The sequence below is a fragment of the Mus musculus genome, chromosome 5 (assembly GCF_000001635.26).
Source record: "Mus musculus strain C57BL/6J chromosome 5, GRCm38.p6 C57BL/6J".
NCBI classification, from domain to species: Eukaryota; Metazoa; Chordata; class Mammalia; order Rodentia; family Muridae; genus Mus; species Mus musculus.
This window is the reverse complement of record NC_000071.6, coordinates 121,894,495-121,920,385: the sequence shown is the minus strand read 5'-3', so window position 1 is coordinate 121,920,385 and position 25,891 is coordinate 121,894,495. Positions and strand designations below refer to the sequence as shown.

The 25,891-nt window shown below is 51.8% G+C and overlaps 1 protein-coding gene across 19 annotated transcripts in view; it reads left to right on the top strand.

The window, feature by feature from the left end:
* Cux2 (cut-like homeobox 2) overlaps positions 1 to 25,891 on the top strand; it is a 192,454-nt gene that overhangs the window by 130,030 nt on the left and 36,533 nt on the right. For 16 of the 19 annotated variants that reach the window (XM_011248171.3, XM_011248166.3, XM_011248173.2 and 13 more), the window contains one exon: positions 22,031 to 22,109. In XM_011248171.3, the coding sequence (XP_011246473.2) occupies positions 22,031 to 22,109 (79 nt within the window). Of the gene's footprint in view, positions 1 to 3,654; positions 3,691 to 22,030; positions 22,110 to 24,071; positions 25,235 to 25,891 lie in introns of those variants that run through there. The other 3 variants (XM_017320655.2, XM_030254120.1, XM_011248174.2) reach the window with 2 other exon arrangements.

The following is a 25,891-nucleotide window of genomic DNA, read 5'->3' as shown; positions in this document are numbered from 1 at the left end:
GGTGTTAGAAGTCTTGGATAGCTAGATGTGGTCCCAGCACTTGGGAAGGTAGAAGCCATCCTAGGCTGCGGGGAGAAACGGTATCTCCCCTTTTCCGTAGAAGAAAGACTTAAATGTTACAAGCTCTCAGTGATAAGAAGACCTGAGGCACAGCCTCATGGATGGCAGGCTTGGGATTTCAGCCCTGCTCCTTCAGCTGTGTGACTCTGAGGAGGTTCTTCGACCCCTCTGAACCTCAACTCTCCTCCTGTTTCGTGCAAAGCCAAGCTTACAGATCCCTGGTGCAGTTGACGTCCCTAAGGACAGGGAAGGAGAGGATGCTTGACTGGAGTTTACCAAGCAGAGAGCTGGCTTCCCATACACAACATGGGTGGAAAGTTTTCCGAGGCGCCTCTCCGGCCACGACCTACGGGACTTGACTGTGTCCCCCTGCCTTCCTTATGATTGCTGGACTGAGCTGCCTCGGCTGCAGGTTCCTTCTCACCCTCGTGGGGAGAAAAGCAGCCGTGGAACCAAATGAAGGTCACTCTCGTGAGCAGTTTTATCAGGTCCATTCCTGCCTTCCAGTCCGACAGCCTTGGTGTGTGCAGTTGGGGTCCACACCACCCCCACCTCACATCAGTTGTCTTTCCTGTGAGAGGTATGGTGGGGAGGAAGTGGGTTCTCCCCACCACAAATCAAGGCTTCCTTGATTCCTTCCCCAAAGGACAGTTTAGGCTCTCCCAACCCACCCCTCCACCCCCACCCCCACCCCCACCCCCTACTTCCCCACCCCCAGGAAAACAAAAGCCAGCCAAGGAAGGTAGCTTCTGGAACCCAGCTTGAAATGGCCGAAGTTGGAACATCCTTGCATGGAGCAAGGGAGCCAGCCCGAAGGCCCTGCTAATTATAAAAGTTGCTTTTATGAAAGATAATTCAAAGCAATAATTTAGCAAACATAATCAAGCCACACAGATGGGGCCGCTGATGGATGGATCGCAACATGCAATTAGCGGCTCTCACAGTTACATGTCATTAACCCTCCACGCGCAAAAATTATTTTCTCATTATTAGTTGAAAAGGTAAAATTAAGCTGACTAGACACTAAAGGAACAAACCACAATTAATTACCTTCATTTATTACAGTCATTATCTTAGAGTTATTTTTGCTTGGAGACAGAGAGATGCAAACATCTAAATTAAAAGTTTTGTTTTGGCTAAATCTGAGGTGAGGCACCTCCAAGCAATGTGTGCACTGGCCTGCCCCTCAGGACCACACTCCTGGGCCTCCTGGCCCCCAGATTCCTCTTCACAGAGTGGCCTGTGGGATGGTGGAAGCCCTTCTGACTGGCCTGGAGCGGGGACAGTCCCCTGAGCCTAAAAGGAACACAGCAGTTTGGGGACCACAGTGATGGAGCCTATGTGGCATTGGTGAGTGACTGTGTCTCTCTGAGCCACACCGTTGCGTTCTGTGTATAGGGACAATGCCCTGGGACTCCAAGAGCCAGTGAGTTGCTGAGGTAGCAGGCATGTCACTAGTTCACAGCACGGCACCGTGCACCACAGCCTACACACCAACAATGTCCTCCTCCTAGGAACTGAGGGAGCTCATGCGACCTGTGCCTCAGAGTCCTGGAGAGAGAGCCGGGGGGAAGATTTAGGAGGCTGGCTAAGTCCACACAGTCATTCACCATTCAGTAAACACTTAGCTGGGCTGGGACGGTAGCTAAGCATCTTGGGAGTACAAGGATCTGGGTTTGGCCCCTAGAACACACATTTTTAAAAAAATCTAGGTATGGTGACTCACTCTTTTTTTTTTTTTTTTGGTCTTTTCAAGACAGGGTTTCTCTGTGTAGCCCTGGATGTCCTGGAACTCACTCTGTAGACCAGGCTGGCCTCCAACTCAGAAATCCGCCTGCCTCTGCCTCCCAAGTCACCACCCGGCTGTGACTCACTCTTGTAACCCCAGTGGTGAGGAGGAAGGAGAGGAGATAGATAGAGAGTTCTGGGGTCACTGGCCAGCCAGCCTAGCCTGCTTGGCAAATTCTAGGCCAATGAGAGACCCTGTCTCTCCTCAGGAGCAGCTGAGGAGTGAAGTTCAAAGTTTCTCCCTGGCTCTATGTGCACACATACAACAGACACACACACACACACACACACACACACACACACACACACACACACACTTTCACAAACACATATAGTAGATACTCGTAGAGTGTCAAAAGCGGTTGGCTGTCAGCCTTGGGACATCACCCACCGGTAATCTCTGCCCCTCTTGGCATGGAGACAGCAGGCAGTTTTACAGTATATACTCAGAGACTTCCCAGGGAAGACAGACTACTCTCCTGTGTAGCCCTCTGCAAACATCCTTGGATGGGACTCTCTTTGCATCAGGCGCCTGTAAAGCTAGACCAAGCTGAGAACTGGTGGGATACGGTCCCTAGCCCTGGGGAAGTCCTGAGCACCCAGTTCTTCCTCCATGGAGAAGTTGTCTCGAGGGTGACCTGGTGTATTCTCCCTGAACCCGTGTTGCCAGACTCAGTGGTCTTGTCCCGTGACAGTCATGGCCGCCCATACTGACCTTATCTGTCCACATGGGTCCTTGAGTCCCCCCAGGGAGCCATGACTCTATGTCTCTCTCTGTCCTTCAAACCTGGACCTGCTGTCACAAGAGCCCGAAGTGGCAGTGATCTGGGGGACAGTGATCTGGTGGCCTTTAGCTTGCCTGGTAGTTTCACTTTCTGACCTGTCCTGCTGGCCAGCACACTCCCTGCCAGGAGAAACGGGTCACAGAGAAACAAGGCCAGAAGCAAGCCTCCTAAGAGACACCAGCATGCTGCAGAACTGTGAGCGATTGTGCTAAGGGGTGGCTTAGGAGTGTGGTTACTCCAAAGATAAAAGGAGACCCCCACATTTGCAGCAAGCCTCCCCTCCCCTCTCCTCCCTTCTCTCTGCTCAACCCCACTCAGCCCCTTTGGCAAAGTTGATTCTTGTCACTGTAGCCAAGTCTGTAGGTCTTTCTCTGCATGGGACCACAGGTTTCTCCTCCTCCTGGCTCCAGAGAATGGTGGCAAGTGGCTGTGGTAGGCACAGAGGTTCCGCTGCCCTCAGAGATGCAGGCAAGGGGCATAAGCTGTTGGGAACTCAGGGACTTTCCCTTTGAGTGTCTTCTCAAGGGCTTGAGGGCAGCTCTGAGACGTGAGTGAGCTAAGGCCAAGGGAGTCAGGAACAGGTCTGATAGCTATCCTGGGATGAAGGGCAGATTGTTGAAGGGAGTACCTGGGTCTTGCTGTGGCCATTGTAGCACTGAGCCTCACATATGATGAAACAGATATGCCCAGCCCTGGCTGAGTCACTCTCTTCACGCCATCTGAAAAACGGGTGGTGACAGCTGGCCATGTACATTTTGGTCATCCCCTGGTTGCTGATGTAATGTGTCGTGATGTGTTGTCTTCCTGGCTTGCTAGAACCTCCTCTATAGCCTTTGTCCAAGCAGACATATCCAACAGTCTACTTTGGTGCCTCCACTAGCAGGTGGCCAGGGACTGGGATACCCCCTCCTCTGCTTGTGTCACACACTACCATTGTGGTGGCTGCTCAGGCGGCCAGCGGGTCACAGAATCAGTGTGAGCAAGCCAAGACCCTCAGAGTACACCTTCCAATGGGCTCAGTGTTGCTGCTCGACACATGGCCAGGCATGGCTCAGAGGTGTGTGGGCGCTGCCCGTCTCATAGATGGTACCCGTGGCAACTTTGACTGTTCAGTTTGTTACAATTGTCCCAATTGTGGAGGGTCTGTGGTTAGCTCTAATGGGGAAACTGAGGCTCAGAGAAGCAAGGTGGTAATTGGTGTCTATCGGGGTCCAAGTCTGGAACTGAGGTAGGGAAAGAACAAAGAATCTGAGTGTTCAGGGCCCGGTGGCTGCCTGCCCAGGCTGACCCCACTCGGTATTAGATGGAGGATGCCTTTGAGCCAAAATTCAAGGTTGCCTGACACTTGACTGTCTGACCACGCCCCCACTGCCCTCAGACAGGCCTGACCTGGCTCCTCCTACCCCAGGAAAATCCTTTCCTTCTGTTGTCTGTGCCATCTTCTTCCTCCCCAGGTTCCCCTCTGTGGTTCTCCCTGCCCAGACTTGACCATCCCCCCCCCCCCAGGCCCACAGACAAGGTCAGGAAAAATCCAACCCTTGCACATCGGGACCTCACTCCCACCTAGGAGGACAGGGGACGGGGCAAGCCTGGGCTATGGAGCTGATTGGCATGGAATTTCATCCCAACGTGTCTTTCCTAGGCTGGGTGACCTTGCGAGTCACTTAACTTATCTGGGTCTCTGTCCCTCCCCATCAAAAGACTTACATTTATTTGATATGTGTGCATGTGCTTGTGTGTGTGTGTATGTTTATGCACATGCATTACAGTACATATGTGTAAATCAAGGGACGGTTTGAAGGGGTCGTTTCTCTCCTTCTGCCTTGTGGGTCCTGGAGATTGAAGTCAGGCTTGGTGGCAAGTGTCCGTACCCACTGGCCTCTGCTTTAAATGAAGCTCCTAGTGGTTCCTGCCTGGTTAGGCTCATGAGGAGCTCAGTGAGCTGATACTGATACAAGGAGAATCGAGGACACGAGGCTGGCACTTGTGTCTCCTACAAGTCCTACGTGGGAGATGCCACTCACCCATTTCTCAGGTGAGCTCACTGAGGCTCAGCCGTGACCTATAAGACCTAACTCATCAGACTTGGACCAGTAAGACCTTGTGGCTTAATACTGCAAGTGAGTCACAGCCTAGACTCTACCCTTCCGTAGGTCTTAACATTCTCAGACAGGGCAGAGTACTTGCCCAGGCCCACACAGCCCTCTTCCCATGACACTGAGGCTGGGAACTACAGTCCCTACAAATCCTCCATTTGGAAAGCATGCCTCAGCGTACAGGGGAACCAAGGTGCTGAGAAGGCCAAGCTGGGGAGCCTGTGGCGTGTACAGAAGTGAGACTTTAACTTGAGGCCTGGTTATGTGATAACTAAGTAGTACTCAATTGCTGTAGTGGCTATTCCTGGTTGTCAACTTGACAATATCTGGAATGAACTCCAATCCAGAATTGGAAGGCTCACCAGTGATCCTAATCTGGAGGCTGGGAGATAGAAGTTTCTGACCTGGATCTTGAGGCATGGAAGCTATGGATTCCAGAAGATTAAGGCAGGGAGATCTCTGAGTTCAAGGTCATCTGGGATTAAAGGCAGGGTGGCACACACCTTTAATCTGGGCTACACCTTTAATCTGGGCCACACCTTCTGCTGGAGACCTGCATAAGGACATTGGAAGAAGGAAGATTTACACTCTTTCCTTTGCCTGCTTGCCTTGTGGGACTGAGCAACTGCTAGATCCTTGGACTTCCATTCACAGCTGCTGCTGACCACTGTTGGGAGTTGGACTGCAGACTGTAAGTCATCAACAGATTCCTTTACTATATAGAGACTCTCCATAAGTTCTGTGGCTCTAGAGAACCCTGACTGATACAATCGCGTACTTAGAGTGTCTCCCGCAGTGCAAGTCAGGTATGAGCAGCGGGCCCACGACCTCCCTGCTGTCAGACCCCCCTCCTGGTGATGTCACTAGCCTGTCCCCCTAGCTGTCCTGCCAGCTGTTGGGGGGGGGGTGAGGCTCCTGCGAGCCCACAGGTCCATCTGGATCTGCAATTAACCCACCAAAGCATCTTGGGCTGCGATGCTGAAGTTACAACCAAATTAAGAACCCACAGCCTTCCTCTTTGATCCTGCCTTATCAAGTAAATTATTAATGCTCCTGTCCCCACATTAAGCAGATACTTGCAGCCATTCCGGGTCCTTCTCATTAGAAATAACATCATCTAAAGAAGGGTATTGATTGCTTTTTTTTTTTTTTTTTTTTTTTAATCTTGGTATCATGGACGTGAGGCACGTATTTACATGGCGTTTCCTTTAACTCGCCTTCCCGTGCTGTATTTTTATGTTATTGATCTTTTTTTTGACACGGAATTGCTTTCTGGCCTTGTGTGTATGTTGTAAGCTTTCCCCATCCAGCAAAGGAATGGGCTGGGCCCGGACACAAAGAGAAGAGCGATGGCTCTGGCCGTGCGCGTGGCAGGAACAGTCCCGCGCCTTTAACAGCAATTAGTCTACCCTGCAGCCCGGACGCTCAAGTATGAAAATTTACAAGGCTTTTAATAGACTGAGCTCTGGGGCCAGGCAGGCCTGGCGCCGGGCGGACGTGGCCGCCGGCTGTGTGTCTATCGAGCTGCCTCCGGGTCAGAGAGGGGTGGGGTGTGCTGTGGGAACGACTGGAAACACAGACTGACTACCCCAGCGAGGGATGTGCCGCCCAGCGCACAGTCACACATTCGGCTGCTCAGTTTGATGGTTACTGAAGGCCTACTATGTGCCAGGCAGGGGGCTAAGTGCTGGAAGGACGTGCGAGAGTTCAAATTTCTCAAAAGCCTGGTGCCTTGGACGGAGGAGAGCAGGCACGAACCCTGTGTCATACCGATCTGAGTTCTTTCGGTGGCCTTGCTTGAGGCCGTGTTCCTAAATGAGCCTCAGTTTCCCTGGCTGTACAATGGGATAATACATTTAGCATCTGCCCCTCAGGGAGGTGGGGAAGAATCATCAAAATAGTAATGGCTTGGGACCTGGGTTCTACCTCCCTTAATGTCCCTAGAGAAGAATGTTCTAGACTCAGAGCCAGCCTCCCTGTAGATTCCCAAGATGGGGCTCCCCGACCTTTCCCTGTTGCCCACAGTGGCTCTCCACACCGTTCCATTTTAAGGAGGTCCCTTCTTGTCCCCCAACCCTATCAGACCTCATTCGGCCAAACATTGATTTGGCACCTGCAGTATACCAGATGAGTAGCCAGCTATGGTGTATATATGTGTAGGTGCACGTGTGTGAGCCTGCAGGTGCACACAGTGTGAACACGTATGTGGGACAGCCTTCCCGGGATCTGGGGCTGGCCAATTAGGTGAAGCCAGCCTGCAAGGAAGCGTCTGAGGGCTGCCTGGCTCCGTCCATCTCCCCAGTGCTGGGATTCTGACTGTGTGCTGCCTGCTTTTTTTTTTTTTTATCTTTTTGATGTGGGTTCCTGACATTAAACTCAGGTCCTCATGCCTACAAGGGAGCCACATTACTGCCTGAGTCTTCTCAGTCCCCAAAGTCACCTCTCTTTCCCCTGCGGCAGTGTGACCCCATGGGGCAGGGGCAGGTGCCAACAATGTGCACTGAGGTTTCTATGGCCTAGGTGGGGTAGGAAAAAGACTGAACAGGTCCATGGGCCCTACTGTGTGCAGACCCCACTGGGGACCATGGGGATACCATGGGGTACCAGATGAAGCCTCTGCATTTCTCAAATTTCCCAATGTCTGACAGGCTAAGCTCCCCTTGTGACAGATAACCTGAGAAAACCAGGGAAAAGATTCTTTGGGCTCAGGGCTTCATTCATTCATTCATCTGCAGGGCAGGTATTCCCAGGCACTTGCTGTGCACCAGGCATTATTGCAGGTGCAGGAACAAGTAAGACTTGGGATTCTGGTTCCCCCCATGACACCCAAAACCAGCAGAGACAGAGACAGAGACAGTCCCAACTCCTGGAACAGAGCAGGGACCCAGCCCTGAGACTCAGACACGGAGACTGCCATGGTCCCGCTGTATGTCCCAGCTAGACTTGGTTCTCCGACATCTCCGACAGAGAGGCTGAGAGTTGGGGGAGGAGTCAGGACTCGAACCCAGGTCTGTCGTGTTGGTCAGAACAATGGCCCCTGCAACAGCAGTTTTGTGTGCATGTGATCTCAGTGACATCTTATTCTAGGCAGTTGTGGGAGGGGGTGCTGTGTTCAGCTGTGTGCCGCAGAGCCCCCTGGGGACCAGCGTCACCTGTCACCCTGGTGTCACCTACTCTCAGCTGCTTCGTGGATGAGAGAGACTGAAGCAACTGTATCATGTCTGTCCCTGAGGGAGGAAAGCCACTGGGGCCAGGAGAGCCAGGGGCATCCGTCAGCCCAATCTGCTGTGTGGTCCCTGGGGGACAGAGCGCCTCCCTACTGCTGCTGGGGGGAAGCCTGGTGCCCAAGAATCTGTCTCGAGTAGTCACAAGAGGAACCTGCCAGGCTGGGAAGTGGCAATTCAGTAGGGGACACCTGGGCATGGTTGGTTCTGCTCTGTGCAGGGCCATGAGGAAAGGGAGGCTAAGCCCCCATTGGCGGTCCTCAGGGTTCACCCAGACAAATACAAACAAACACTAGAGTCCTGCCATCCTTACCGCACCAAGAAGAGGCTGGTTAGTGTTTAGGCGGGCAGTCAGGGAAGGCTTCATGGAGGAGGTGAGGTTCTAACAAGGGGTTTGTGGAGGTGGGATTTGATGGGATAAGCATCGACCACCGTGGCCTTGGCCTCAGCAATCTAGGTTTTGAGCCCAAATTCGGTTACTGGTCAGGTGACCTCAGCTGGGTCACTTCTGAAACAGAGCCTGTTCTGGGCAGTTACCATTACTCCACCAAGAGAGACGGAGTGAGCCATGAGGATTGGGCCATGGGAGGTGTGCCTCAGTTTACCCAAGTCTGCCTGTACAGATGGATCCATGTGGCCCCGTATCTGGTGCTGTGAGCTCAGAGAGGTCTCAGGACTGCAGGCCACACAGCCTGTCCCTGGCTCAGAAGAGCCTGTAGCATGGTGGCACACATACTGTCTCAGTACTCAGGATGCTGGGGAAGGGACCATCACTAGTTTGGCCAGCTTGGGCTACACAGTAAGACCCTGGGTCATTGTGAGTCAAGGGAAGGAAAGACTCTCCTCTCCGCCCCTCTCCAGCGTCCCAAGGTGTTCACTCTCTTTGAATTTCGTGATTCTTCTCTTTCATGATTACAAAAGCCTATGTTCCATCCGCAATACCCATGCTGGGTGCAATGACATTGGCGTCACCGCAGTCCTTGGGAGACAGAGGCAGAAAGTCAGTTCCGGGTCATCCTTGGCTACATAATAAGTTCAATGCTAGCCTGGACTGTCTCAATAATATTTGTTTTAAAAGCCTTCCCCAGCGACCCAGGACAGAGAGGGATGGTGGTACAGGCTTCTGAGTCTTTATCATTCAGTTCCTTGTCCCACAAAATGCTTCTCCTTCCCCCTCAGCTGTATAAGTAAATGTCCATGTGTCCTGCAAGGATCCACCTATGTGCCTTGGTGTGAGATTTTCTGTCTGTCTGTCTTGAATGACATGTGACTCATCCTTCACCTGCTGTTCCTAAGAACCTCAGGATCAGCCCCTCTGCCTCTCTCCAGGGCTGGTTAGTGTACAGTACCACACACACACACACACACACACACACACACACACACACCATCACAACCCTCTGACAGCTTTCAGCAACTCTTAGAATGGAATCCAGACACCTAAATGTCTGTTTGAGATTTTGTACCACCCACACCACCTGCCCTCTTTGTGCCTGCCCTCCCCTACCTTTTTTCAAATACTTCTTGATCGCTCACCCCCTGCCTCAGGACCTTTGCACGCTCTCTTCTCGCATAACCCCTGTTGCTTGGGCATTTTGCCCACCACAGACAAAGCTCACAACCTGGGCACTGTAAGGATCTGGATCAGGTGACTCTTGGTCACAGGCTGGCCTCGGCCTGAGTGTTCAGCAGCCTGCCTAGAGTGTTCCCATAGCATCACCAGTCACCCATAGCATCTCCCTCAGTGACAGCCAGAAGCAGGTGAGGCACCAGCAGGCATCCCTGACATCTGTGGCTCCTCCAGAGTTCTGGTCACATGTCACTCTTACAGGGAACTGCTAAGATTACCGATCTCTTTGGTGGGCCCTTTCACACAGCTACACACACACACACACACACACACACACACACACACACACACACCTCTCTAGACTCCTCTGCTTCCCGGTAGTCCCCACTCAGCAGGAGCTGGAGAGGCACTGATGAAGCAAGTATTGATTGATGTGTGATACAATTGACAGGCACGGTTCTTGGTGTTTCTGTCCCAGGCAGCACTCTGGTTACTCTGCGGTTCCCAATTCATTATTCCCCATGACCTGCATATGAGCTGGGGACTGTCTTTGTCAGCATCTTACAATGCAAGCAAGAGATGAGCACAGGGGGCTAGTGACCTGCCCAAAGCCACACCGCTGCTTCGAATTGGCAGCCATGGCCTTGAACCATGATTTATTGAGCATTTACTATGTGCCAGGTCTTGAGGGATACAATATCGAACAGGAGAGCCCTAGGTTTTACACACACACACACACACACATACACACACACACACACACACACACACACACATGTGCACGCACATATGGAAAAATATGTGCTCCTTTTTCAGGCACTAAGATTCCCCCAGACGTTAAACAGGGTCACGCAGCCAGCTGGTGGCTCAGACCCTTCTCCTTCTTCTGGGCCTTGTATGTTTCCCACTTCATACCCTGTCCACAGAGCAGGGACAGTCTAGCAATCTAGCCAGTCAATTATAATAATATTTTTCTCTCCAGATGTTTAAAAGGAGCGAGGGGGTTGGCATGCTAAGGTATAATCATGGCTCAGAGCCCGAGCTGACGTTAGTTATTAATTAGGCCATTATGCATTCCACGGTGATAATTGCTTTGCGGTGGAGTCACCAAGCATGAAACGGACCCGGCAAAGGAACGCAATCTATCAGTTCTTGGATCCCCAGTGCAGCACAGTCGCTCACCTTGAGCTGGTGCCTCAGCGGGAAACAAAAAGAAATTAATGGTGCCAGTGAGAGACACGTGCGAGCCAGACCCTTCCCTCATCCCAGCCCTGGAAGTGGTCCCCGCCTGGCCCCAGGGACAGCACTGAAGCCAAGTGAAAATGTCCATTTGTCTTGGGGACATCTTTCCCTGTCTTCTCTTCCCAGCCTTGTCATGTGTGGGGAAACACTATTGCTGTCTCCTCCATCTCTGCTCTTGGCAGTAATGGGCTGGATGAGTCACGGACACAGCCTCTCCGCCTGGGCTCTGCCTCCACCCAGGTTCCAACCCTGGCCTCAGTGATTGGGAGATGCACCACCCCGTATCTGCTCGAAAGCCTAGGGGTGGGGGGAGGTATCAGTAGCAGACACAGCCGGAGTCCAGTCTCAGCACAGGAAACAGAGATCAGGGTGAGCACCGTCACGTTTACGGAGTACCCAGCATTTGCTAGATGCACCCATTGCTGTTTGGTTTCTTGGTGGTTGGTCCTTGGTGGCTGCCCATTTTACAGACGAAGGTGGGCTGGGGTGATCCCAACACTGGGCCCACAGCTGCTGGTGTAGCTGGGCTTCCAACCCGGAACCAAACCAGGCATCTGCCCACCTGGGACAAGACAAGGTCATCCTCTGCCCGTTTCCAGGACAACTTCCTCCGCTTCCAGGTGTTTCTGGATGCACCAGGTTTGCCTCAACTGAGTCGCATCAGTCATACAGGTCTGAGGTCCCCACCCCCTCCCACCCCCCAGGTAACGAATGCCTCTGGCTCAGCATGAAGCCTGCCCGGCCCATCAGCCCCCATCCAACCAGCTGCAGAACAGAAGTCAAACTCAGCACAAACATGGCAACTTACCACAGGGAGGGAGGAAGCCCGCAGAGCCAGGCCTGGCCCTTAGCCTCCTATCGATTGTGTCTGCCTGGCTTAGAAGTTCCTGAGTATCCTTGATGAACTCCATCCTTCCCACACCGCTCCCCGCTCCTCCTTCCAGCCTTGCTGTGGGTGTTAACTCCCTGCAGGAAACCAAGAGGACACTGTCGGCAGAGAGTGACAGGCACAGTCTGTCTCCGGGGCCGGATTGCTGTGACAGGGAGTGGATGTCATCCAGCCCCCACAGAAACACTTGGACACAGTGAGGTGGTTGGAGGGCCGCCTTAGTGACCTGTCAAGAATGAGGGCCAGCACATGAGAGGCTAAACCAGAAGGATCAATGGGAGTTCAAGGCCAGGCGGAAGCTGGAAGGATGGCTCAACTGAGCTCTTGCAAAGGACCAGGGTTCAGTTCTCAGCTTCCCCATCAGGCAGCTCATGGCTGCTTGTAACTCCAGCTCCAGGGGATCTGACATGTTCTTCTGGCCTGTGTAAGCCGGACTCACACATATGCACACACATGCACACACAAGGCCTCTTTAAAAGGCCCAAGGCGCTCCATACCATTGACCCCGAGTTCATTTCCAAATGAGATGGCACTGGAGACTAGACAGAGCCTCCCCAACATCTGCCCTGTCTCCCGAATTCTCTAAGCCAAAGTCCCATCCCTGATTATCCCCAGACACTCCCTCTGTTGCTCTGACATGTCCCTGGCACTTTGGACTCGGCCTGGCACTGCATTGCATAGTAGTTGGTCTCAGTACCGTACTCCTCGAAGCAGAAAGAAGGGACTTCCTTGTCTAAGCTGTCCCGTCAGGCAACCAGGTGGGGACATCCTGTTCTTGGGATGTTGGAGAGGAGACTCTGTCTTTCTTCCATGTGCTTCCTTCTCTGGCTGGACTCAGACATCATCACCCGTCATTTAGGCAAATACTTATCGGGCTTCTCCTACAAGCCAGGTGCTGTTCTGAGTGCTGAGAGAAACATTCTTCCCGGATGTGCGGATCGATGGCCTTGTGGCCTGCTGGGTTTTGAGGCTCACTCCCTGCTGGGGCACCCCAGGCCGGTTCCTCACCCCATCATTCCAAACCAGACATAGGGCTCTTCTTTTGTTCCTTCGGTTTGATACAAGGTTTCAGGTAGCCCAGGCTAGCATGAGCTCCTGATCCTCCTGCCTCTACTTCCTATGTCCTGAGGTTGCAGGTGTGCCCCATCACACCCAACCAAGACTGTTGACAGCCCAGTGACTGTCCTAAGGCACAACAGCATATAAACGCTATGGGACTGAAGCAGCTGAGAACCTTCTAGATGGAGGCGGGGGTGGCGGGGGGGGGGGCAGACTCTGGGCTGAATTCCAAGCTCACTGCCTGCCCTTATAAATAAAGCTTTATTAGGATCCAGCCTCCTGTGCACATGGTTGCCACCACTTTGCAGGGTCTGGGCAGAGCTCAGCGGTGGCAACAGAGACCGTAGTATAGGCCAAAGAGCTTAAAGGGATTTACTAAGGCTAGAGCCAGGCACCTCCTCTGTGCCCCATCCCGCTAAGGTTCCCTCAGGACTTCCTCAGCCCCTCGGAAGAGACTTCCCAAAGGCCACCACTATATTTAAAAGCCTGGGAAGGACCGGCACTTTGATGACATTTGCGTGGCCGTCATTCCTTAAAGGGCACGCATGTTCCTCTAGCTTTGCTCTTCCGGGCTGGCATTTTGGAAAAATGTACCAGAGTGGCCTCGAGAGGAGGAAGCACTACCTGGAGTCCCCCAGTGCCAGCTTCCCAGGGCTGGGCCACTGTGCGTGTAGCCAAGAGAAGGTGAGGTCACTAAGCCAGCATGGGCAGGCAGACATGATATAGAGTCCTCGAGGGGACAGCCCAAGGATCAGGGCAGGCCGGGGGTCTGGCAATCGCTCACTCTGTGCTCTCACCCTCGTCTCCAGGTTCTGGCAACTTGCACCTCTCAGATGCCGGCCTCTGACTTCACCCTTGTAGTCCTTTGGCCAGAAATTTTTTTTTTTGGTTTTTTTTTAATTAATTTTTTTTATTAGGTATTTTCCTCATTTACATTTCCAATGCTATCCAAAAAGTCCCCAATACACCCCCCCCACTCCCCTGCCCACCCACTCCCACTTTTTGGCCCTGGCGTTCCCCTGTACTGGGGCATATAAAGTTTGCGTGTCCAATGGGCCTCTCTTTCCAGTGACGGCCGACTAGGCCATCTTTTGATACAGATGCAGCTAGAGTCAAGAGCTCTGGGGTACTGGTTAGTTCATATTGTTGTTCCACCTATAGGGTTGCAGTTCCCTTTAGCTCCTTGGGTACTTTCTCTAGCTCCTCCATTGGGGGCCCTGTGATCCATCCAATGGCTGACTATGAGCATCCACTTCTGTGTTTGTTAGGCCCCGGCATTGTCTCACAACAGACAACTATATTTGGGTCCTTTCAGCAAAATCTTGCTAGTGTATGCAATGGTGTCAGCGTTTGGAAGCTGATTATGGAATGGATCCCTGGATATGGCAGTCTTTAGATGGTCCATCCTTTCGTCACAGCTCCAAACTTTATCTCTTTTTTTTGTTTGTTTGTTTTGAGACAGGGTTTGTTTGTTTTTTGTTTTTCGAGACAGGGTTTCTCTGTGTAGCCCTGGCTGTCCTGGAACTCACTTTGTAGACCAGGCTGGCCTCGAACTCAGAAATCCACCTGCCTCTGCCTCCCCAGTGCTAGGGTTAAAGGCGTGCACCACCACCGCTTGGCCTGGCCAGAAATTCTCATTGCTGCCGAAGTCTTGGCCAATGTTACCTCACGTTTAACAGCGACAGGCCTCCGGAGTGGAACGCTTGCCTAACATGGGCAGAGGAGGCTCTGGGTTCCGTTCCCAGCACTGTAAGAGGAGAAACAGCAAATAAAGCATGACTTTTAACTGCTAGCATCAGACACGCCCACTGGGGCGTGGCCCTGTGACTTGTAACGGGAAAACTGAGGTATAGGCAGATCGGAGACAAGTCGCTGATTTTTTCCCAGCCATCCACCCCCTGGCAATTCACGGGGGCTGGCCAAGCTCCACAGCTCTACCTCGCTTTGTGGAGCTTCACCAATCGCCAGCCGCACCTCACAGGGGAGATGGCTCAGTACGGAGAGACTCCATGGAGACCACACTGCTGTGGACAGGACTTTAGATCTTAGTAGCTCAGAGCCGATTCTAAAGCCCACAGGGCCCTTCCTCAAATCCCTAGGCCTTTATTAGGCACCAACTGCATGCATGCCCCGTATTTTCCTGACCTTTCTCCTGGCCCCCTCTCCTCAGAGCCAGTCACCCCTCCACCTCACCAGGACTTGACTTGCATGGAGTTATCTGGGTGCCCAGAGGGATGGGTGGATAGGGCCTGGCTCTCCTGGGTCAGGGATGAGGTAGGACAGAGGGCTTGCTGCGGCTCAGGGAGGCAACCGGCTAGATGTGCAAAGTCCCCAGCAAAACAAGGCTACGGTTGTTCCTGGGTTCCAGCCCTTTGTCACCTAGCTGCACCTTTGGGGTCATGGGGTATACAGGAACAGTGACCTCAAGGAGAGTGTGGGGATATGGACCCGAGGTCGTCAGGGCTCCAGGGCAGGTGCACCAGGGTGGGGTGGGAGCACTTTAGATCGTGGCCAGTCTGAGCAGATGGCTCCAGGTGGCTGCTGTCGATGGAAACGTGGGTCCCGGGTGGCCAGATCCTCCGACTCCCCGGAGAAGCTGGCAGTTTGGCACTCTTTTGGTTTTAAAATCCTGGATCCCTCTAGATGCACATATTTACATATTCCAGTCCTTTCTGGGGTGTCATTTACATACCACAGTCAAATGTGCAAATCCGGAGTGTCTGGCTTGATGGGTTCTGACAGCTCCAATATTTTTTAAACACTGGCATATCCAAGAAAATAGGCTCGCAGGGTGGCTCCAGCCCACCCTTCACGGCCTTTCCCGGCTGTCACGTGCCACGTGACCCACGACTACACACGTGCAGCATCCACAGGGCAGGGCCTGGCCTTGGGAAGATACAGACGATAACTGAAAGTCACGATGTGCAGCAACAGCATGGGCCCCGGGGCCCCAGTTCGAGTCCCCCCTTCTGCAACTTGCTGTGTATTTTTTTCACGGCTTACTCCGCCTCTCTGAATCCTGACTCTCGCTGTTGTTAACATGGGGAATATGACAGTGACCTCCCAGGACTTTGGTCTAGGTTGAGGAGGTTCATGTGACAACGAGGCCTTAGCAAAACTTCAGATGCGTGGTAAAACCTTGAGATGTGGTCTTCCAGGCTCTTTTTTTTTTTTTTCTCAGAGTAGTTTGAGGTTGAAAGATAATTGGAACCAGGGCTTCAAAGTCTCCACGCATCCCCACGGCCCCGGCTGTAAGCTTTGTGTGGCCTGCCGCGGCCATATTGATGAGTGTAGTGCCTGCACTACGTAGCACTGTGTGGCACTGTGGATTTGGATAAGTCCATGACACCAGGAAAACCTACCTTGATCTTCTGAAGGACAGACAGTGGAAGCCAACTGTCACATCTAACACAAAAGCCACCATCATCCACTTAGGTTGCTAGGAGGCCACACAAATTCCAGCCCCTGTTCCCTGCCACATAGCCAGTTCTGCATCTGTAGTCTTGTATGACCTTAGCCCTCCAGTGTGGCTTGAAGCCACTGTCTCAGCTTCTCTGGATCACTCACTCAGGAACCATCTCTCACCCAGGGCTGCTTTCGCTCCTCGGTGACAGCTATCAGTGAATTCAGCCTTCTGGGGTAATGTCAAGTAAGGAGCACTATGGGTACAGAAACAAAGTCACACTCTGAGTGGCCACTTTAGCTGTTCCAGTGGCAAGGCCAGCAGGCCACGTCCCAGTCAGCACAGAGTCACCTTCGCCAGCCAAGGGCACTCAGACAGGACCACAGGTCTTCTCAGCATCCTGGACAAGGGCTCACCGTCCATCCTCGGCCACACCCTCACAAAACCAGAAGCCGTCCCACCCTCCTCTCCAGACACAGCCCAGAGCCAGTTTCTTTTTTTTTCTTCTCTTTCTCTCTCTCTTTCCTTCCTTCCTTCTTTCTTCCTTCTTTCCCTTTTTCTATCCTCAAAGCAAAATTTATTTGTAAGATACTAAAGGAAGCCCTCCTGTCCCTTTCATGCCAGCAGCCCTCAGCCGAGAAGCAAAATCGTGTATTTCGCTGCTAAAAAAAGCCCCGGCTTATACAATTTTAACAATAGAAAAATGATCTTTGCGCTCCAGTGCGCGGAGGCTTGGAGGGAAAGCGGCAGTGTTCAGGTGGCTGGTGCATTACAAATGAGCGGTTCTCCTTTGTTTTGAGTGACAGGCAATTTAAATGCCGTCTTATATGGAGGCCAGAGTTGGCTGTTTTGGGTTTTTTGTTGTTGTTGTTGTTGTTTTTTTTTCCTACCCCAGAATTGGGAGGGGGCAAAAATGATGGGGGGGGGGCAAGGAGAACTGAGGGACTCTGATGAGAAGTTTAGCTTGGACTGTTTAATTAGGAGATCAGGAGTTTCTGATTGGAGTAATTGGTAATTACGCCATAGCTAATAGCAGCTGTAGCCTGGCCTGCTGAGCAGGGGAAGGGGGTGGGGGGCGAGGGTGGACCTTGCTGAGTCCCCAGAGCCTGGTGCAAGCAAATTAGGGGCCACACTGTGTCGCTTGAAAAAGGGTTCGTAGCACCAACATCTGAAAACAGGGTTCTCTACTTTTAACCTGGGGCTAAGAACAAACATGGTAATAATAAAATTTCCGGTGGTTCCTCCTGCCCCAGTGGACGGACGTCCCCCCTCAGCCTTTGCATCAGGCCTGGTGACAGTGACACATGGCAGAAGGGGCACAGGTGCAGACAGGAGTGTGAACCGTCTTGCCCGGGGTGATTAGAATCGATGCACTCGAGCCAGGGAAGGCATTGAGGGCCTGGGAGGACGGCTCGGTGGTGAGAGAGTGCTAACTTCTGTACAAGCATGGAGAGTTGAAACTCCTAGCACGCATGTAAAAATCCAGACATGGAGGCAAAGACTGGAGGATCCCAAATTTGCCTGGCTTTAAACCCCAGCAGGCAAGAGCCGGAGAGACCGCCATGTGGCAACAGGTCTCTCTTTCTCCTGATTTACCTGCTGCCTGGCTACCAGGATCCTGTCAGGTTCCTGCACAGCAGGCCATGTAGTTGCCAAACTATTACTGTTTCTAACGTATGGTGAGGTTCTGTGGGACATGGAGCTGGTCATCGCTGACTCCACGTCACCCGTGTGGCCTCCAGACGGCTGCTGTCACAGCTCTGTCTGGTCACTTTACTCCTACCCTTCTTTGTGACCAGGTAGAGTCATATGGGTGTTGCCATGGCAGGGTCTGTCCCTGCTGGCCTCCTCAGTCCTAGAAATCTGCAAGCTAGACAGATAGGGCATGAAAGAATGGCCCTAGCTGTGTGCTAATAAAACTTTATTTACAGGAGCAAATGAAGGGCCAGATTTGGCCTACAGCCTGTAGTCTGCCAACCCTTTCTTGGCACTCCAAGCAGGGAGGGAGAGAGAGAGAGAACACGTGCCATCCATATGGAGTTGTTTGGATTTTTCTAGAAGCTATATTACATTTTTAAAAATAAGAAGAAACTGATAGATTTAATTTTAATAATAACTTTGATTCACATTCCTCAGCAATGTCCTGTCAACAAGCAGTAGATATAAAATGATTATTGGGGACTTTTTCATCTCCTTTCTATGCTAAAAGTCAGAAACTCCCTGTTTCTTACCACTCATCCAAGTGTTGAATGGCCACGGTATTTTTTTTTTGACATGTATGTATTTGTATGTAAGGGAGACACACGTGTTCCACAGAGTACATGGAGAGATGGAGAGATCAAGGGACCCGGCAGGAGCCAATTCTTTCCTTCTACTGTGTGGGCACAGGAAATCAGACTCGGGACAGCAGGCTCTATGGCAAGTGTCTCTAGCCACTGAGCTATCCCACCAGCTATGGAAAGGCCACCGTTAAGGGGCCAATGGCGTGTGAACGTAGTGAACGTATTGGACAGCTCAGCTCTCAGGGGCATTCTACAAAGGTGGTCATAGAAATAAAGGCACCACTACAAAACTGGTGGGCGCTTTACCAGGAGAGCAGGGAATGCCATGGGTGATGCTAGGGAAGCTGCAAAGGACTCGGCCAGCCCTTGTCCCCTCTCCCGCTTTTATGAGTTATAAGAACGTTCTGCAAACCCCAGTCAAGACCGCCTTCATTGAGGATGATGACAACCAGAGGGTCTGGCACTTTTATATATTCTCCAGCTCAGGAAGGAGCAACAATGTTGCTTCTTGTGACCATTAGCTACAGGATAGCCAAGCACCAGCCTCTAGCCTCACGAAGCTGCAGGAAAGATGCAGGACCCTGGGGACACAGCGGTATCCAGACAGGTCACAATGACCACCTCCTTGCCTGGGGCTCTTGCCTTCCTAGGGACAAAGGGTCCCAATTTGCCCGCCCACACAGACAATGGCAGAGGTAACTTGGTGACTTGCTTTGGTGACATGTCTTTGAAGACAGATGTTCACAAACAGGAATGCATGGTCTGCCTCTGCATGTTATTGGCATTGCCCTCCTCTTGGGGACACTCCCAAATTCACTGCTCCCCAACACTTCCAAGAACCGCTACCCTGCTGGCTACCCTGCTGTGGCTTCCTTCCTTTGCTTAGAATGGTCTGTCTCTGCGGGATGGCAAATCTCCCTGAGTTGGGTGACTCCACTTTCACGGGCTTCCTGCCCTTTTCCTTCCTTGCCACACTTTCCTTCTCAGCAAAAGAAGAGGATTCGCCAAGTTCCCTCACCAAAGTGGTCGTCTTTTGCCCATGTCTACCCTACCCCTGCCAGCCTCGCCCCAACAATGCTTTTTGCGTTTTCTTTCAAACATTTAGTGCTTGTAACAAAACATGGGGGGGTGTCGCCTTGAGTTTCATGTTCCCACTGGTTTATGGCTATTCTTAGTCCTCAGGACTGGGCATATGACTGGGACTCTTGGGAAACGTCGGTTGAATGAATAATAAAAAAATTGTCACCCTGGAAGGTCACAGAGACCAGGGTCTGTTCTCAGAACACTGAAGTGAAACCGCCCTTCTCAGTGGCCTTTTAAGTCCTTGTTCCACACTGACCTCGAAATTCTCTCCACTTCTCTAAATGACTCCTGTTCCGAAAGGCCTCTGCGGACCCCCTCTGTCAGAAGGAAATCTAACGATCACAGACAGAACCTGACACTTTCTAGTAACCACATTGTTAAATGGTAAAAAGCGACGACACGTCTTCACTTCAGAGTGTAGCTCCGTTGTTTGTTTTTTGTTTTATTTTTTTTTTAATGGCAGTGAGCTATGCTGTCTTTTCTTTTTCTTTTTTTTAATGCTAAGTCTTTGAAACCCTGTGTGTATTTTACGCTCATTACATGCTTTGATTTGGACTCCCCTTGGTTCAAGTGGTCAGGAGCCACACATGGCTTTGGCAGCCATATTGGGTGGCATGGCAGCCATTTTCAGAGTATGAACCTCTACGTTGAATGTGGTTTTTCTGGGTGCGTGGTATGTTTTTCTCTGTGCAAGGCAGGTTTTCTCTTAGGTTGTTTTAAAAAACAAAAACACCAGAGTGACAAATACCATTGAGTTGTTCACTCAGAGCAGACAGCCAAGGAAGAAATTGGTCACCTTGGTAAACGTATCTATGAGGCCCCAGAAATACCAGGAGCTAAAACACTGGATACTGTAGGACTCCTTTGAAGGAGTTGTGTAATTAACTTCTTCCCTTTACGAACAGGAAAATAAAGGCAGGAGGATTTCTGTGAATTCCTGGCCAGCAAGCCATGCTGGAAGTGCATTTTAAACCCCTGGTGTCTACCTTTCTGGACAGGTTTGCTTCAAATGGCCTCTGCCATTGGAAAGCAAAAGAACCCTAGATGCCATCTTAGCTGGGCATAGAGTTTGGTGCGATGCACTCCATTTGTTGATTCTGTAAATGGCCTTGAAGGGCTGGGAGTGGGGCTCAGTTGCTAGAGTGTCCGCTTAGCGTGCATGAAGCCCTAGGTTCAATCCCCAGCACTGCATAAACTAAACAAGGGGACATATGCTTGTGACCTCAGCATTTGAGGTGCAGCAGAAAGGCCAAGAGTTCAAGGTTTTCCTCAGTTACAAAGTGAGTTTGAAGGCAGTCTGAACGGTGTAAGCTCCTACACTGCCCCACTCAGAAAAAAAAAAAATTACGTTGGGCACTGACTTTGTGCCAGAGAGAGCTCTGAGGGCTGTGTTTAAGGGAGACTTTGGCTGTAGATCCATCTCCCTGTCTCTTGGAGCTCATCACTGAGAGTTAGGGGGACCACCAGCACACACAGAAGACTAACAGTCCACACAGGAAGTTGGTGCCAGGAGGGATACATATCGCACTGGCAGCATGAGACTTACTGCTGCCCACCGTGGCCCAGCCAGAGAGGATCCTGAAGATAAGCAGCTGGCATCGGTGCCTGCCAGGGGCTAGCCTCAGACACGGAAGGCTCAGGACACTGCATCACAACCAGCCAGCAAGAGCTGAGATCAAGGCAGCTGGCATTTACTGCTTGAACCAGGGAATAAGAAGGTCCTGAGCCTAGAAGTCCTCCTGCGGCCAGGACTCTGGGAGTCACTGGGCCACGTGGTGCAGGGTGACGCCCATCTTCCACAAAGACTCAGTGTCAGCCAGGAAGCATTTATCGTGGACTGTCAGTATACCAGGAACGCTCGTATAAAGTCGATTACTCTAATGTTGGCTGGAGCTGTCAGTGTCTTCTAAGAACTGACAAGTTTACAATACTGGCCAAACATGCCCGCTTCCTCCCAAAGCACATCCATGTTTGAACTCGACAGCACTGCGCTCCAGTAAAGATGCACAGCCAATGTTAATAACCTACTGTTTGTCTCTCTGTGCTTAGATCTGTGGGAAGTGGATCCTATTATGATCCCACATCACCACCATTTTACAGCTAAGGAAACAGGCAGAGAGAGAGGGGGCAGTGACTTGTTTAAGGTCACACAGCCAGGCACAGCACAGCTGGGTAAAAAGCGACGACACGTCTTCACTTCAGAGTGTAGCTCCGTTGTTTGTTTTTTTGTTTTTTTTGTTTTTTGTTTTTTTTGTTTTTTGAGACAGGGTTTCTCTGTGTAGCCCTGGCTGTCCTGGAACTCACTCAGTAGACCAGGCTGACCTCGAACTCAGAAATCCACCTGCCTCTGCCTCCCAAGTGCTGGGATTAAAGGCGTGCGCCACCAACGCCTGGCTCCAGATTTCTCAATGTGAGGGGTGGTTGCTCAACTTATAACTGTCTTCAGTGCTCCCGCCACGCCTCCCCCAAACCATTGCCCAAAAAGATACCGGTCTCCTTGCAGGTCCAGGGTCACGGCTCCACGTGACACTTTTCTCTTCTTTCCAAAGGTGGTGGCTCTCAGTAAAAGAAGTCGGGAGGCAGAGGCGGCGTTCCTGAGTGTTTATAAGCAATTGATTGAAGCACCAGGTAAGAGGCTCTCGGGCTCTGTCATTGAGTAATTACCACAGAGGAGGAGCATCCCAAGTGGGTGACATGGATGCCACAGTGGCTTCGTGGTGCTGGAGTCTGGGGACAGGACTGAACCCAGGGGGAGGCCAGGCCCTCTGGAAGATGGGGATGGGGAGGGGTGCGTACATGTGTGCATGCGTGTGCATGTGCGTGTGCGTGTGTGTGTAAGAGGGAGAGACTTGACCAGCCTATTGTGAAGTTACCTGTCAGCTCTGTTATCCAGCTTTCTGCCTGATGGGTGGGAGGGCAACTCTGATATCTTGCCCTCCGGGGGAACCCCTTTCAGGGCCATAGCTTGCAGCAGGGGGCAATAGAAGGATAATGTCATTTTTTCTACAGCCAAACTTGGAATCTTAGTATTGAGGGAAGCCTGGCCCAAAAGAACAAATACCGGGTAGTTCCCCTCAGTGTGAACACAGCAGGCAGGAGTCAGCCCCTTAGCCTGCTTACCATGGTTAGAGCCGAACACCACACATGCATGCACACACATACATACACACACATACACACACACACACTTGCATCCATACACAGACACACAGACACACATGCATGCACACACAGACATACATGCACACATGCATGCACAGAGACACAGACACACATGCACACACATACGTGCATACAAAGACACAAATGCACACATACATACGCACGCCATGCATGCACACATGCATGTACACAGACACATGCACAAACATGCATGCATACACAAACACATGCACACATGCATACACCGACTCACATGCACATACAGACAAACACACACACACACATGCAAGTGCATACATGCGCACACATCTGTTGTCAGATAAACAGATGTCCGAAGCATGTTCCATCCACACTGGACTATGAGTCAGCCGTGAGAAGGAACGCAGAGCCCATGTCACCATGGCAGCACGTGACTATGTTTGAAGGAAGCATCTAGAACAGGCATCTGGATCGACTGTGAGAGACTGCAGGGGCCAGAGTCGGAGTACAGGGTTTCCTGTGGAGAGAGAAGATTCTAGAACTCCAGGGAGGCAGGGCAGCCGTGCTCTGTAGGTGAGCTAAGTGCCACCAGGTGGTTTCCTTTCAGCAAGAGGCCTCCAGTGAGGTGAACATCACCTCAGGTGAACACAGCAGCCTCCCACTGTTGCGAGTCAGCCATCTCTGAGGTCAGGGCTCTGGGTGTGAGTCACACAACAATGTTTGCCTGAAAATATCTGGCCCCTGCCACTCTCCCATTCGTTGGCCCGTGCCCACCACTCACACTGCAGGTGTCCAGGCCACAAGGCCAACACTCAGATGACCTGCCATGCTTAGCCCCAGGCAGCCGTTCCAGCGCTTGGGGTATCCAGACTCAGGTCACACATGAGGCTTCAAGTTGGTGTGGTAGCTCACACCTGTGATCCCAGCACTCAGAAGGCTTAGGCTAACCTGGGCTACACAGCGAGACTCTGTCTCAGCTGGGAAGGTGGCTCTGTGGGTAAAATGCTTGCCTGGGTTCCGTCCCAAGCACCCTGTAAAGTGCTGGGTGTGGCAGGGAATACTTGTGATCCCGGGGGAGGCAGAGCCAGGCTGATTGCCAGAGGAGAGGAGCTCCCAGACAGGAGACCTGTCTCAAAAGACAAAAGCAGTAGGCGCCTCATGAGGACTAACGACCTCAACAGAGCACACACATGCATGTACACCCAGGCATGCACACATGCATGTACACACACACTTGCACACATGCACAGAAGAAACAATACTTCATTTCTTGAAGCTGCCATGGGACTCTCATCTTTCTGGACCCCAGGCTGGTTTTTTTTTTTTTTTTTTTTTTTTGAGGGGGGAGAGGGGCGGTGTTCGAAACTGGGTTTCTCTGTGTATCCCTGGCTATCCTGGAACTCTGTAGACCAGGCTGGCCTCGATCTCAGAAATCCACCTGCCTCTGCCTCCCAAGTGCTGGGGTTAAAGGCGTGAGCCACCACTGCCCAGCTCAAGGCTATTTGAACTCTGTTGTAAGCCTGGCAGAGAGCCACGTGAACTCCAGAGACAGGCATGGAAGCTTCCAGAAACCCCTCATTGCTTCACACACTGTCTCTCCCCAAAGCCTGGGTACTCAGAGGTCACAAGAAGCCTGGAGAGCCCAACGCTGACTTCCACGTCTGTGACTTCCCAGGTCTCCTCCTGTGAAGGAGGGAGAGGGGGAGGGAGGGAAGAGACACAGGGATGCCACATCCCAGCTGTCATGGAGCTAGAAAACAAGGAGTCTTAACGGATGGAGGCCAGCCACACAAACGGCCCCTTTAGGGGCTCTAATTCATTTTCAAGACATTTAAGAATAACACAGTGCTTTAATGATTTCTTCGGGGAATCAGGAAGACGTATTTTTGTGCTCATTAAATGTTATCCGCAGACATGAGAAGCAAATGTCAGATGGGGAGGTTTTGGGGGGCTTGGAGTGCAAGTGTGCGCGTATATGTGTGTGTGTACATATATGTGTGTGTGTACACACACATACACGCACACACATACACACACACACACACACTTCTATGCAGCCGGGATGCACCGACTCTCCTTTGGTCTATGTCTTGACAGGCAAATTATTTGTCGCAGCCCTCCCACCCCCCAAGTCCTGATTCAACATTTCCGTCTGAATGAGTGGCTCCTGCCAGCACGAGTCCTTGGCAGGCAGCGAGACACAGCCTGATTGCTCAGCAACTATTTTGATAAGTGCGCAGTCCGTGTATCTGTAATTACGGAAGAAAACCGTAAATCTTTTGGATATTGTTCGCACAGATGTGGCACGAAGTGAGAAGAAGAAAAAAAAAAACCAGTAAAATGTGTTAAAAGCGTAATTAATGTCATTGTTGTGAGAGAAGACTTGATTTAAACCCCTTGGCTTCGGCGTGCCGTGTTGACAGCCGATGTCTTCACTGCACACGAGCCAAGTCGTGGGGGGGACCCGGCCCGGCCTCAGCAGGAGAACTTGGGGACCTGGTGACTAGAACACAGGAAAAAGAAAAGGGGTACAAAAGGAGAGAGAGAGAGTCAGGGAGGCTGAGGGGGATATGAGGACATGAGGACACTCGGCTGAGCCCGCTACAAGGCAGGTGAGTGGCCCAGATGGCTTCTTGGATTTTGTTGGGGTTTCTAAAACTCCCTGCAGGTGCCTCTTGCTCCGTAGTATCTTCCGGGGTGAAACTGCAGGCAGAGGGGAGAAGTTTCCTTTGTCCTCAGTGACCTGAGCCCAGAACCTCGCCCTCTCTGCTCTCTGGGTCTTTAGGAAAAGAGAGGGTCGTACACCCTTCTGGTGGACTGGCGTGAGGGTTTGATGCTCTGTGCGTGAGCGTGTTTAGGGAAACATCCCATAGCCTGTGGGCGTCGGAGTCCAAGGGATGCAAGCGTCTATTGTGGATCTCACAGGGTGGTTACCTGTCTAGCACTCAGGGAGCCGGGTGGGTGTTGCTGAGTCTGTGCTGTAAGGAGCTGCCTGGCCAGGTTTCGGGTTTTTTAATGCATCTTCCCAGCCTAAAAGAACAAAAGAAGAAAGATACAAAAGAAGAAAGAAAGTAGCTTTGCTTTACACACCCTCTGCTCAGAGGACAGGAAAGCAGAAAGACAGAGAGCTGCTGTCGGCTGCCTTCTCTTGTCCTGCATTGACTTCTGTGGAGTGGTGTCTGAACACCCACACCCCCACACCCCACTCCCCCCCCCCCCCCCCCCCCCCCCCCCCCGTGTAGCCACACCTTCCCCTTCCCCGGCATGCC